Source organism: Echinococcus granulosus, assembly GCF_000524195.1.
Source record: "Echinococcus granulosus chromosome Unknown EG_S00001, whole genome shotgun sequence".
Taxonomy (NCBI): domain Eukaryota; kingdom Metazoa; phylum Platyhelminthes; class Cestoda; order Cyclophyllidea; family Taeniidae; genus Echinococcus; species Echinococcus granulosus.
In genome coordinates this window covers 2,279,374-2,291,567 of record NW_020170381.1, presented here as the reverse complement: position 1 = coordinate 2,291,567, position 12,194 = coordinate 2,279,374, and the positions used below count along the sequence as shown (strand labels likewise).

The window sequence follows — 12,194 nt, the reverse complement described above, 5'->3', positions numbered from 1 at the left end:
CCAGGTTCGAATTTCCTGCTTGCCTCCTTCCTGAAAGGCCAATTCAAACAACATAAGTATTACATAGGTATTGAGACACGAAATCACGATAATCGGCGGATAATCATGTAAACTAAATGCGAAAAGGAACGGAGCAGACTTAATGTCACTTTATTTCTGTTAAGAAGTTTATCATGACAGGGCAAAAATCGGTTTTAGAAATGTTTGTTTATTAAATTTTTCGGGTAGGAACACTTGAATGAACAAGGATCTCGGTACGGAGGTGTCATCATCCTCTTCGAATGGGGAAGTGTACCCTAAACGCCAATTCCACCGATCAGTGTTTGTTATTAAGTCAGCTTACCTGTCCTAAAAGATTGCAAATGCATAAGAGGTAAAATAAACCCTTAAAAAGATGAACACAGAACCTGTTATAACCGTATTAATATGTAATCTCTATGGTCTATTGTAAGAAACAACAAACTGAGATTCCAGAATGTGGATAACTTAGGGTCAAAAAAGAATATGTTTCGCACTTTGCATTTTATCTGTTTAGACACTTTTTAGTTTAGTCAAAATTAACAAGCCTGTATTGAGGAAATGCTGGAATTCTGGTTCCATTCGGAGACCAGTAGTCTTACTGAGAACTGCAACGCCAGCTGTGAGTATAGGGTAAATAGCGCTTTGAGCAGGACAGAGAAAGTGGCGAATGCCAACTGAAATTTCTCTCCAATTTATCCTATAGTAACTTAGTCATGGCTTAGGATCACTACTAGGCCAACTTTTTGGCATTTAACAATAGTAGCCGTTATTAAATATGTCTAATAAGTGTTTTTAATCACTTATTTGTTTTTGAAACGCTTTTTAATTACCCCAGATTTGTTGAAATTAATGTTCGACTCGCGGCAGTTTGAGGTACTGTCTCTGTATCTAGTGCAGGGTACTGATACGCTGCTTTTGTGTCGTCTGTGATCTGCGTATGCAGCTGCCATGGCGTTACGACAACCAGTCAGGAAATTGGACGAATCCAAATACTTTTTATTGCGCCTTATGGGTGCCAAAATAACTGTCGAGATATTAGATAATCGTAAATTTGTGGGATCGTTAATGTGCACAGATCGGGATGGCAATATTGCCATGCGGGACGTCGTTGAGCACCCACCACCAGATGTGGCTGTTAAAGATAATTTAACAAGGAGGCTGTTTTTAATAACGATTCGTGGCATACATATTAAAAAGATACTGGTGGATGATACATCTTCTGGTGATTGATATAAAAATACACAGCTTTTGTCTGAGACTTGTTGTCTTTTTTGCTTGTGTTTTGCATTGAAAATCTAACTTTTTTTAAGGCGGAGGCAAGGAGTGTCTACAACGTCAAAAGGGTTTGTGGTGTTGTTTCGTTGTATTGGGCTGTATCCATCTCGTTAGTCTTCATAAACAAGTGGCTTCTAAGCAATTCTGATATTTCGGTAGGTCGAGGTCGATTGATTATTACTTTAGCTCGATATTCCTCTCTTCATTACCTGGTTTCAATGTCTCGTCACCGTCATACTATGTATTATTTTGTCAAAAATCTCAAGTGCTGTACCGGACAAACTTTCTTTTCCCAGTCTTGATTTTAAATGGCAAACAGCCTTGAATGTAGGCTTCAGTAATAATTTGTACTTTTAGATCATGCCATTGAGCAGTGTCTTCTTTACTATGGTTGTTTTCAATAACCTTTGCCTCAAATATTTGGATGTCGCGTTTTATTTCGTTGCTCGTTCCCTCACAACAATTTTTAACGTGGTATGCTATTTTTTATGGTTTTGCTGAAAGGCTACATATTTGAATGAAGTTCTGAAGCAACCCTTTATGTGTTTCGGTTTTTACGTTATATAAACACTGCAATGATTTTGGGGGGTGCTGCTAGTCAAACAGTACTATAAAAATCCTTTCATAGTCCTAGATTTTAAACGCAGCGCCCCATTTAACATCTCTTTGTCATCACTTACTACCTTGGAATGGTGAAGATTTTTTTTACTGAACGCTATAATTGCCAGGTGCTCACCTACCTCATCCTACGTAAGAAAACCTGTTGCAAGGCTATTGCATGTTGCGGAGTAATAATCGCTGGATATATAACCAGTGTCCTTCAGGAAAACGGACTAGGTAAGTTATTTGCTAGCTCTCTCCAGGAAGTTAAATAGAAATAGTTATGGTGTCCGCTAAGTTGTTGGAAAATGGCTTGCCCTTAAATATTTTTAACCTATCGACTATTAAGTAGTTAACTAGTCTGCACATTGCTTCTTATAAGTTTGTCTTATTCGTGTTCACAAAAGTATAACCCAATCTCGTACCCTTTTAGATTATGCATCGTACTAGTCGATTGACGTGTACTCATGTATGCCTAAGTACCCAAGGTTTTCTCCTAAATTTCTTTCACTTTCCTTATTACTTTTAACAGCGGTAGTTTCGACCCATCAATTAATGTCATTTTCCATTCGTCAAATTTGTGAGCAATGAATAGCGCGCATTGCTGCACTCCTCTGTAACATACCCCCTCTGCTTTACTTTGTATGATTTTTTCTCAATACACTACCATCACATTCCTCTTCCAGCTTTAATAAATAGGCATTACATTGGAACGAATTTCACGTGTCACTTCAATTTCATCATTATCTGAACTGGTCTATCAAATGAGCTTGATTTTCAGTTTTATTTTGAAGTCCTCATCAATCAGCTAAGTGCCAGGAATTGCGAGCATCGAATTTAGCCCTTGCTCCCCATCCTACTATGGGACCACCTAACGGGCGCGGGCAATAGATATTGCATACTGTCGCTGTGACAAGTTGTTCTCCTTCTTTTCTTGCTTTAGGGACTTTATCACCCTCGGGTCTTTTCTACGGCCTCTCCGCCAGTTTTTCTGTTTCTCTATTCTCCATACTCACATCAAAAAGACTACCTTACATTGGTGGTAGTGTTTGGCGCCTCACATTCTACAACAATCTCAATGCTTCCGTCCTGTTCATCGCTGGCATCGTCGTCACTGGAGAACTGACCGAACTACAGTATCTCCCCCACGCATTCAGGTGAGTTTGCTGGCTACACTTTTACGGGATGTGCCCCCTCACTACAACCGGACGTGGCTATGACAACTCTAGTTTCTGTGCTTATCCGATTTAATCCAACAAATCTTGTGGTCGGTTTTATTATAACTAAAAAGCTGAGTTTCCACAATACACCGAACTTCCAGTAACCGGCAAATGGGGTTGTGTTAGGGGACTAAATCGTTAATAACGTACTTTTTATCATAGTTATTTAGGACTGTTTTTCTGGGGCATGATGTTGATCAGTGGAGTCTTCGGATTTGCCATCAGTTACGTGACTACGTGGCAGATTCAAGTAACCAGTCCGCTGACGCACAATATCTCGGGAACGGCAAAGGCAGCGGCACAGACCATCCTCGCAACGATAATTTCGCTTCACTTTAGGTCTGTTCTCTGGTGGCTGGGCAACTGTATGGTAGTTGCCGGCTCTGTGGCTTACGCCTACGTACGGCACAAGCTAGCCCTCAAGGAGCACCAACATCAGCAAGGCACATCGACTGATGGCGACCGAGAAGCTCCCCCCTTCGAGACAGTGGCTATCGAAAAAGATAACCCCAGTGGTGAACATTAGAAACAAATTTTGACGTTTTTCTTGTTTTTACTTTACTCGCCGTAACTCCCTTACTTCGACTTAGTCCTGAATATGGTCGCACTACCCCTACTTCTCTTGTTTCGTACCTCATTGGTAAATAGAGGAAATTCTGATACACACAGTTTATTCATGCTCGTCCAAAATCGCCCCCTAGGGTGGTATGGCTGGTAGATTCACAGTCTGTTTTTTCAATGACGCTAGGTAAAACTAATGCTACATTTCATGTGTACTGAATGGAACAATTTGTCTACTATGATTAATAAAGTGTGGTGATACTAGTAAGCAAAGCTGGTGCGACGTTTCAGGATGTGATGAATAAAGAACACCCGTAACATAGAGCTCTGAAAGCTGCGATTGGTGCTAACAGCCGTAACCTCTTATTCGTGTACATTTTTTCCTCCACCAAAACGCTAAGCTACTATTCTTTTCATACAATTTGCTAGATTATAACCGGAAAAAGACGTCTAACCGACTCCTATGGTTGTTAAGGAGACTTTTCCAGCGGTAAATGTGCATAGATTTTTTTAAAATCCCCCAATGTACGTCAACGGTATGCGTGGGGCAATTTGACTGACATTCCTCACGGCAACGCAACTGGCTTTGAGTATACGAGCTGCTCCACCATCGCCACTGAGAGGCGACAGAAAACACGAAGACCGCACAAAAACATGGGTGCCACCCTCCTCGAGCCCTTAATGCATCCGCAGCCAAATAACCAGGAATGTAGTCCCAAGTTTCACTCAGTCACGTAAAGCGTCCCCTCTCAGCAGTATGGTTCAAATGTCAAGGAGATAATCTTGCTTGTTAATCCACCAAATGTACAGCCGAGTCAAGTTAAGGCAAGTACCCGGTTTTTTTTCATGAAAAACAGCACCTCTACGGGAGCCCCGAGAATGTAAAGCGATTTCCGCTGAACACGAATCTTCACACGACTTGAGTGGCCGAATAACCTTTCATCGAAGACTTGAACCTAACCAACCAGACATTTATTGGCCTGACAATGGGAATGCATGACTGTAGGTCCACCTTGTGGGCAACGTAACCCTCTCGACATTTTAAGCATCTCTATTGTATACTGTAGGGACTTTTGGTCAACTGATTGTAACGTTTCCTACGAAATGGATGAGTCTCATTTATCAATTCAGTTGAAAAAAGGAGAAAGAAACTAAAGTAGGATCGATGAAAAATACGCAAGTTGTAAATTGTAGACCTTCTGAGATTGCAAAAAGTGAAAAGAACCTCAAAATCAGGACTTCTTAGCATCTGAAAACAGAGAAATGCAGATTTGCATTGTTTCGACGCAGTGAGATTAAACTTTCTGTGATTGGTACTTTGGTCAGGATTGCATTACCCTAATCAGACTTCGCGTTGAATTTGCCAGAACATAAAACTTATTGAACAATAAGTAGGACTTAATGAGGAGGAGGTGAGCATCCAAATGCAACATCACACAAGATAGGTGACGTAGAAATTAGACAAAGAAGATAATCTCCGGGATCTGCCCGTCTTCAACTGAAGTGCCGTTGTTCGTGCACGCTGCGTAGGAGAATTGGAAGGTCACTTTACCTCCAGCCGAGCACTCGTGGCTTATCTCTCGTCGCCCGCCTGTCCCGTAGTAGGAATCCTGACCCTGAGAAGGAAAAGAGGATCTACTGAGCATCAACCGATGTCCCAGCCGCACCGGTGGAGGGGATTGCTTGCACTTACCTTAATGGTGGCACATGCAAGGTAGTTCACATGCGGTGTTAGAGGAATTGGTTCCTGAAATGCAACACGGAAGGTATTTGGCGATCCATCCGACAGGTAGGTGACGTCGTTGCTGCCAAGTACCACACCTGACTCCGGATGAACAATCTAAAGTTTTTGCAAAAAAGGCGACTTTATGCTTCCTAGTCTAAATTACGTACAAATTTTGGAGGATTCCCTAAGGCTCGCTCCAGATCATGCGACAGTAATGATACAGCAACTCGTGGAACATACAGCACATGACTGAGTGTCAAGGCTAGTATGTAAGTCAACAACTGACACGAAATGATCAGTTCTATCTGATATGGTTGCTCGGGGAGTTAAAGACGCATCTGCCGCTGTGTCAATATGGGCGAGGCAGAGATGAAGCTTTAAATGAAGAAACGAGCGAGATTTAACAAAGTCAGAAGTAAAGGTAAGAGACGAGATGAAGGAACCACTGGTCGCATTACTGGTGAAATGCCTTTTGAAAAAATAATCAATAGTCCAAAATGGAAGAAATGAGAGAAGGCTCAATTATGAATACGGAGAGTTGCGCGATCACTGTTGAGCCGGTGCTACTGGATTCCCCTCGTGCGCAGGAAAATGGCGATTCCTCGGTGGTGGATGGGAGGAGGCGGAAGAAAAAGCATCAGAGCAGTATTGAAAAAAGTCTTCTGTGCAAACTGGTGGGCCTTCGAATGCCATTCCGACGCAGAATTCCCATCATCACCGCTAACCCGCTGCACATATGCGTGCCTGCATTGGAGGACGCTCAAGAGTCCATTCGTAGAGAGCAAATACCCACGTGGATAGTGGCACTCTCCACCCTTGCTCCACCCTCCAACCGTCCACTAGCCATGATCGAACCCCTTCCATGAGTGCTGCACCAAAACTTACCGCAAATAAACACTTTTGATGATGGGGCGCCGTGATTAGTTAACGTTCAAAAATATTACGAGTTTAGCTACTTTCAAAGTTTTGGAACAACATTGGTACAAAAAAGCTAGAAGTAACACCTCACCTTACAATCGCGGATTTATTGGCATCACGGGATGTTAACGAGTGAATGATGCTGGGTAAAAGAGCATTTAATGGAAGCCATGACCAAATAAGCAGGCATCGTGTAGTGTGGTGAATGTAATCAAAGAAAGACCTTAGTGAGAAACGTATTACACATACACATCATTCAAATGCAGTTCAAAAAGGAGCATACCTCCCAAGAAAGGAGTTCCCACAGTGGTAATTCAAAATAGCCACAGGAGCAATAAAAATGATCACAACAACTACCCATGCACCCATTACCAACTACTCCTCTTGTCACTTGTGCGAAAAACGATTACACAAGTAATATCCACAACATTGGTTAATTAACAGTCTACGAGGGTTCGCTGGAATCAAGTGCCCCTCGTGAGCTGTCGAGACTCAAGCGTGTTCACACTTTCGCACCGGTACTTTACTGAGGGCCATAGCACAGAAACCAAGTAAGAATTAAATTATTACCTCTATACTGACTTCATATTCACTTTCGCCATGAATACTCCCATAGAGGCCAAAACCAACGACGTAAATCTTTCGATCAACTTTAAATCTAAAATCAAAAGGCATTAAAAAGGATTACAAGAAGACTGTCCTTAACACAAAATGCGTCACAACCCAGTTCACCTAACTGTGCCAGGTTAAAGACATGATGAGCAATGAGAAACAGAGCACACTTTTTATTGAGAAGCACAATATAGGTTACGAGAATTTGAGAGAAAATTAACCAGCATAGAACTGTTCACATTGAAGACCAATGAAGGCGTGTGAGGTCAGTCTTAGGTTTACACCAAATGCCTTTTGATACTGTAAATGGATACCTCTAACAAATGAACTCATCAATCACCTTGAGGATAAAAAACTCGATCAAAGCAGTATTCTTTTCATGTGCATTAGATTCACAAAAATAGCCACCTCCGCTACAAAATTATAAGTAGTGCAAAAAGTTGAAGAACTCAGATATAATTCATTTAATTTTAAAATCATATGCAAAAGCCACTCAAGCACACGTTAGTAACCACAAAAAACCTTCTAGCTATGTAGACCAGTACCTGATGCGATCACTAGTGCCTCGGTAATCCCAGCGCTGATCAACCACCCCAAAGCGTCGCACAGCCTCCTCTACACCATGCAGGTAGCACCGAGGTCGCTTGAGGAAGGGTAACTCTGGCTTGGCAGTTTTGGAGGCGATAAAGTGCTGAAATATTTTAATTGTTATCGAGTCTTCCAGCACGCCGGAGGGAACAACCACATCGGCAAACTCCTCGATGCTCATCTGTGGGAATCGAATGTGGGGCAATAGGGGCTGGAGAATCGTGCGAAGCGCCTCGACGGGGACATCTGAAAGACTTGGGAGAGTTGTTACAGAGGTAGGGTGCGAGAGGATGGTTGAGACGTTGGTGTCCGTCGGCACGGCATCACAGGTGACCAGGCAGTGGGAGGGAGAGAGTCCTCCTTCCAGACGCCGCCGATTGTACTCCGATTTGGCCCAGTTGACCACAGACACGAATAGCCGAACTTCACGAATACAGAGGGTGTCGCGCTCAAGAACACTGCACAGCAAATCTTTGTCTGCTGCTAAGAAGTCGTCAGTATCGAAAACTTTAACCGTGTTTTTGTCGATCACCTGCATGAGATTGGGTAACGAATTTGTCTTTAGATCATTATACTGGGATTAGGATATAAGCTAATTACTGGTAGCGTTTCTGAATAGGCAAATAAGACATTTATTCGATGACAAAGTAACTTGACGAATTAGGAGTCACGGAACGTGATTAATGAAATGAAAGACACTTATCACTTTTCCATTCAGTAGTCTAAACAAATGTTTTAAGGCCGTATTTATTTTATTGACACTTTAAGATTGGTTCAAGCAGTCATTATTGGTGGGAGGCAATTTGCTTTGAAACCCAAATCGCTGGAATACACATAATCAAATAAAAATAAAAACTGCAACATTTAATCGCATTGCCGATGATTTAATAATGACAAGTACGGTAAATACTTGAATGAGAAAAAATAAGAATGCAAACCGACAGGAAAAGAAAAATCGGTAAGGCTGTATCAGCAATGTGTGAGTACTGAGAGTGACGGAGGGAAAAAAATAATACATAGATTCGCAACCCTAATATCCCAGATACCTCTACGTCAAAGTTTGCTAAGTGGAAGTAAAATGCACATAATTTTCACTTTATTGAAGGAAACGCACCTCCAGACACTTTTGCGCCAATTCCTGTTCATCGAAGAAATTGGCTTGGCCAAGGAGCATGAAAGCATTGTCCACTGTGATCGCTTGACTTAAAAACTCAACACAAGCTCTCTCCATTACAGTGATCGCATACTTCTTGGCAACATAGAGCGTCTGCAGAACATTGCTGGGGTCTATTTGTATTTCATCGGTGTAGATGAAACGCAAGACGTTTGCGAAAGCCACTGGGTTGACGTCATCCAAATGCACCTCTAAACCCAACGACTTCACATATATTTAACAGTATTTCTGCGTAAATGTTTTGTAAAAGATTCATGAACTTCTATCACCTTATCGAGCAAAACATCAGGCACTTAAGCCCAGTTCAACGCTTGAAAGCTTGCAAGAAGATGGGATCAAATAACTTAAAGGAGACCGTAATTTATTAAGTAGTATTATGGAAGAATATGACTGCTAGGAAGTAAGTATAGATCACAGTGGTTTGTGATTTCAGACAAGCCAGCATACCTATGGGATTGTTAGGAGTAATTTGACTAGGTGAAGGGTTGAAAATCATGGGTTGAAATTGCTCCTCTTTCACGATATCCGACGAAATAACATCACCCATGGAATCAACGTGCATATGTTCAGAGGGCTGAGAAGTGGATGTAATGGCGGAAGGTGGCAAGGAGGTCTGTCTAGGCATGGGTTGTCTAGGATACTTTGGGGACTTATGATCCAAACTATCGGGAACAGCGACAGCGGATCCCGTGTTCTGTACTGACAATGGCCCGTAAAACATAGCCTCAAAAACCGCTGAGCTGATGGCTAATATGAAGGCATGCGCAGGAATACGTTGTACCATGACCTCAGTAGGAACGGTAAGCCGGTTTGGTGAACTCTTCTGATGAGTGAAAGGCATCGAGGCACCATCACAGCCCAGTTGATAGTGAATATTGAAGTATACGTCTGCTAGGGTAGTGTTGGCAAATAGACTTCGGACACGTTCACTCACGCAGGATCGGGTGGATTGCCAATCAAAATGCAGGGGTGAGGATGAAAAAAGCTAAAAAGCAGCATACACAAAATCTGACGAGAAGATAAGGAAATTTCAGCCTACTCTAAAGTTCTCATTCAAGGCATCTAAGGCTTATTCATTGGATTATTATTTAACAGATCCCAATAATAACGCTAGCATTAAGAAAATAAAAAGTGGGACAATAAATCCAAAAAGACACCAAAGTAGAAAAGGAAGGTACCAAAGTAAACTGACCTACAACAGGAAATATGCATGCATGCTAGAGACGTTAAATGAGGCGAGAATACGTAAATGACACTCACACCCGAGGAATTGACAAAGTTCCCATTTAAAAGGGAAGGAGATCTCTGGCGATTTTTCGCAGCAGCAGTATTTTTGGCAGGGGACTCCCCGTCAGCGGAACTTAAAAATGGGTATCCTGGGTTCTCCGTAGACATCACAAAAGCACAAAATATACCTACAGCGAAGATGCAACACAGGGCTGAGACTAGGTAAAATAATCCAGATATTATATTTAAGTCGCGATGGCTTATTAAAGATGGAGAGGAATTTGAGTCAGTCAGTGTATCAGCTAGCAGTCAGGAGAAAGCCTAAAGTATTATTCCTAACGGCACCCAAATAATTCTTTGTGAAGCACATATAAATAAGTTGTGCCAGGAGAGACGAGATAATCCAAAATGCCTGCAACGAAAGCGAAAATGAACTACTGAAAGCAAAAAAAGGTGCAGCAATAACAAGCTTTATCAGAGGAGTGAGCCCCATGAACAGCCTAGTTAAGACAAGAGAGTAATTAAGAATGCAAACCGATAAGAATTGAATAGTCCGGATAAATAGGCAGATGACAAAAGTCTCTATGTAAAAGGCATAATTCACATACCGTTAGAATACAATTATATCCTCGATTTGGATCCCCGGTAGTAAAATTTTGTTGAATGGATTCTAGCTCCTGACAGAATTATCCTACAGTCCGCAACAGTGATTAATGCCTGAAGGTATCCATCTCGTGAAACATGCACTGCAAGGAAGGGTTATTATTTGTAAATTAAAAAAACTGTGTAGAATTTAAAACTTTAGTGTCTGTCATATATCGTAGCCAGTAATGAAATTGGTGGCAGCGAATGAATACTAAGTGCCATACCGCCTAAATTTAGCACAAGCTTTTAAGTTTCACGTAGAAAGAAGTTGCCTTAAGATGTCTACTCTTTCCATAAAATAATAAACTGCTTTCAGGAAGGACATTGTGATTGCATTAGTTAGGCTATCTGTTTCTAAAAATGCCTAAAGGTAGGTAATAATTCTTGAAAAATAAGATTTGCTTCAAACTCTAATGCATCAACAACCGTCGGTTTTAGTAACGGGTTACTTAGTGGACCCACCATTGTACTTTCATTGGGTGGCCTGGTATCCGGGTCACGCTATCAACCCTAATTTATTCGCTGTAATACTTACGTTGTTTTAGTGTTTTAATAAGAGAGGAGGCGGGATGCGAGTCGGGCCTCGTGACTGAAAAGCGCCGGCAGGTCTGTCCCTTTCGGAGATGATATGAATTTCGAAGACCGGCTCAGAACTGCCAAATTTAATCTTCATCTCTATCCTTTATGTCAAGGAGTACCCCTAGTTCTCCACGCTCTTCCCTACGATTTATTTTTGGCCGCAGTCAATGCCGGCATCACCCACGATACCGACATTGACCAATGCTGCAACACAGTGGCCCAACTTGTCATTGATCAGGAAGAACAAACCATTGCTAGAGACTTCTTTCTTCGTTTCCAAAAAGCTGACGAGGACGACGAAAAGTACGCCAAGAACCTTCAACTTCTGACTGAACGCACTTTCTGTGGCTGTCCTCCAAACAAGGTCTCTAACTGGGTAACGGTCCAGTTTAGACATAAAGTTCGACCTCCAGCTTTGTCTGAGAAGCTCTGCGACGCAAAGACTAACTCGCTCGGTCAATTGGTCAAACTCGCAACCACCAATGTGGGACGAGGAACGTAGGTCTCTTCTTCCTTGTTCCTAGTGCTCTTAGAACAACCTGGTTGGTTTAATTTCGACATCTTTATTGGAAGAAGTGGATAAGGAAAACGAGTACAGGGTTTACTGGGGCGAGGGTTTGCAACCGCTCTTAGGCACGCTGGGCGTCGACTCTGTTACCAGTTCCGAGTTGTATTCACTCCTCCTCTCTAAAAGGAACATTAAAACAATATAAGTATTACATAGCCCCCTCGTCCTTTTAGCACCGTCCCCGGTGCTACCAGTTGTGAGCTCCCCTCGAAATTCCCAAACGGTTGTCCCCCGTCTTTGGTCAGGGCATAAATCTCATCTTATCCAACCGGTGATGGTCCTTTGTAGGGTCTCATCTTGTTGTGATGAACGGTTACCGGCTGGGTACACAGTTGTGCGTTGCGGGCGAGGTAGTTTGTAGGTGAGAGGACCTTCACCACCCGAAATGGGTCCTTACTCCATGGGTGATGGAACTTGCGGTGTGTTCTAGGTGGAGGAACCGGTCTGTAAATTTGCACTAAGTCTCCTTCTCGATAGACG

The 12,194-nt window shown here is 42.3% G+C and overlaps 3 protein-coding genes across 3 annotated transcripts; 2 read left to right on the top strand and 1 right to left on the bottom strand. All coding sequences in view use genetic code 11, as the record gives it.

Annotated features, from left to right (window-relative positions):
• Positions 1 to 579: 579 nt before the first annotated feature.
• EGR_00260 (GDP-fucose transporter) lies at positions 580 to 3,642 on the top strand (the record flags this gene model as incomplete). Its single annotated transcript, XM_024489509.1, has 8 exons — positions 580 to 640; positions 965 to 1,224; positions 1,332 to 1,451; positions 1,483 to 1,623; positions 1,654 to 1,770; positions 2,025 to 2,133; positions 2,840 to 3,053; positions 3,279 to 3,642. The coding sequence occupies 8 exons, from the start codon at positions 580 to 582 to the stop codon at positions 3,640 to 3,642; spliced, it is 1,386 nt and encodes a 461-aa protein (XP_024356187.1).
• Positions 3,643 to 5,134: 1,492 nt separating this feature from the next.
• On the bottom strand, positions 5,135 to 10,090 carry EGR_00259 (BTB/POZ domain-containing protein; the record flags this gene model as incomplete). Its single annotated transcript, XM_024489508.1, has 9 exons — positions 5,135 to 5,293; positions 5,371 to 5,517; positions 6,892 to 6,979; positions 7,479 to 7,767; positions 7,849 to 8,053; positions 8,636 to 8,899; positions 9,369 to 9,482; positions 9,582 to 9,680; positions 9,956 to 10,090. 9 exons carry the CDS (start codon positions 10,088 to 10,090, stop codon positions 5,135 to 5,137), a joined length of 1,500 nt encoding a protein of 499 aa, XP_024356186.1.
• A 1,105-nt stretch (positions 10,091 to 11,195) lies between these two features.
• EGR_00258 (hypothetical protein) lies at positions 11,196 to 11,966 on the top strand (the record flags this gene model as incomplete). Its single annotated transcript, XM_024489507.1, has 2 exons — positions 11,196 to 11,644; positions 11,888 to 11,966. 2 exons carry the CDS (start codon positions 11,196 to 11,198, stop codon positions 11,964 to 11,966), a joined length of 528 nt encoding a protein of 175 aa, XP_024356185.1.
• Positions 11,967 to 12,194: the final 228 nt, after the last annotated feature.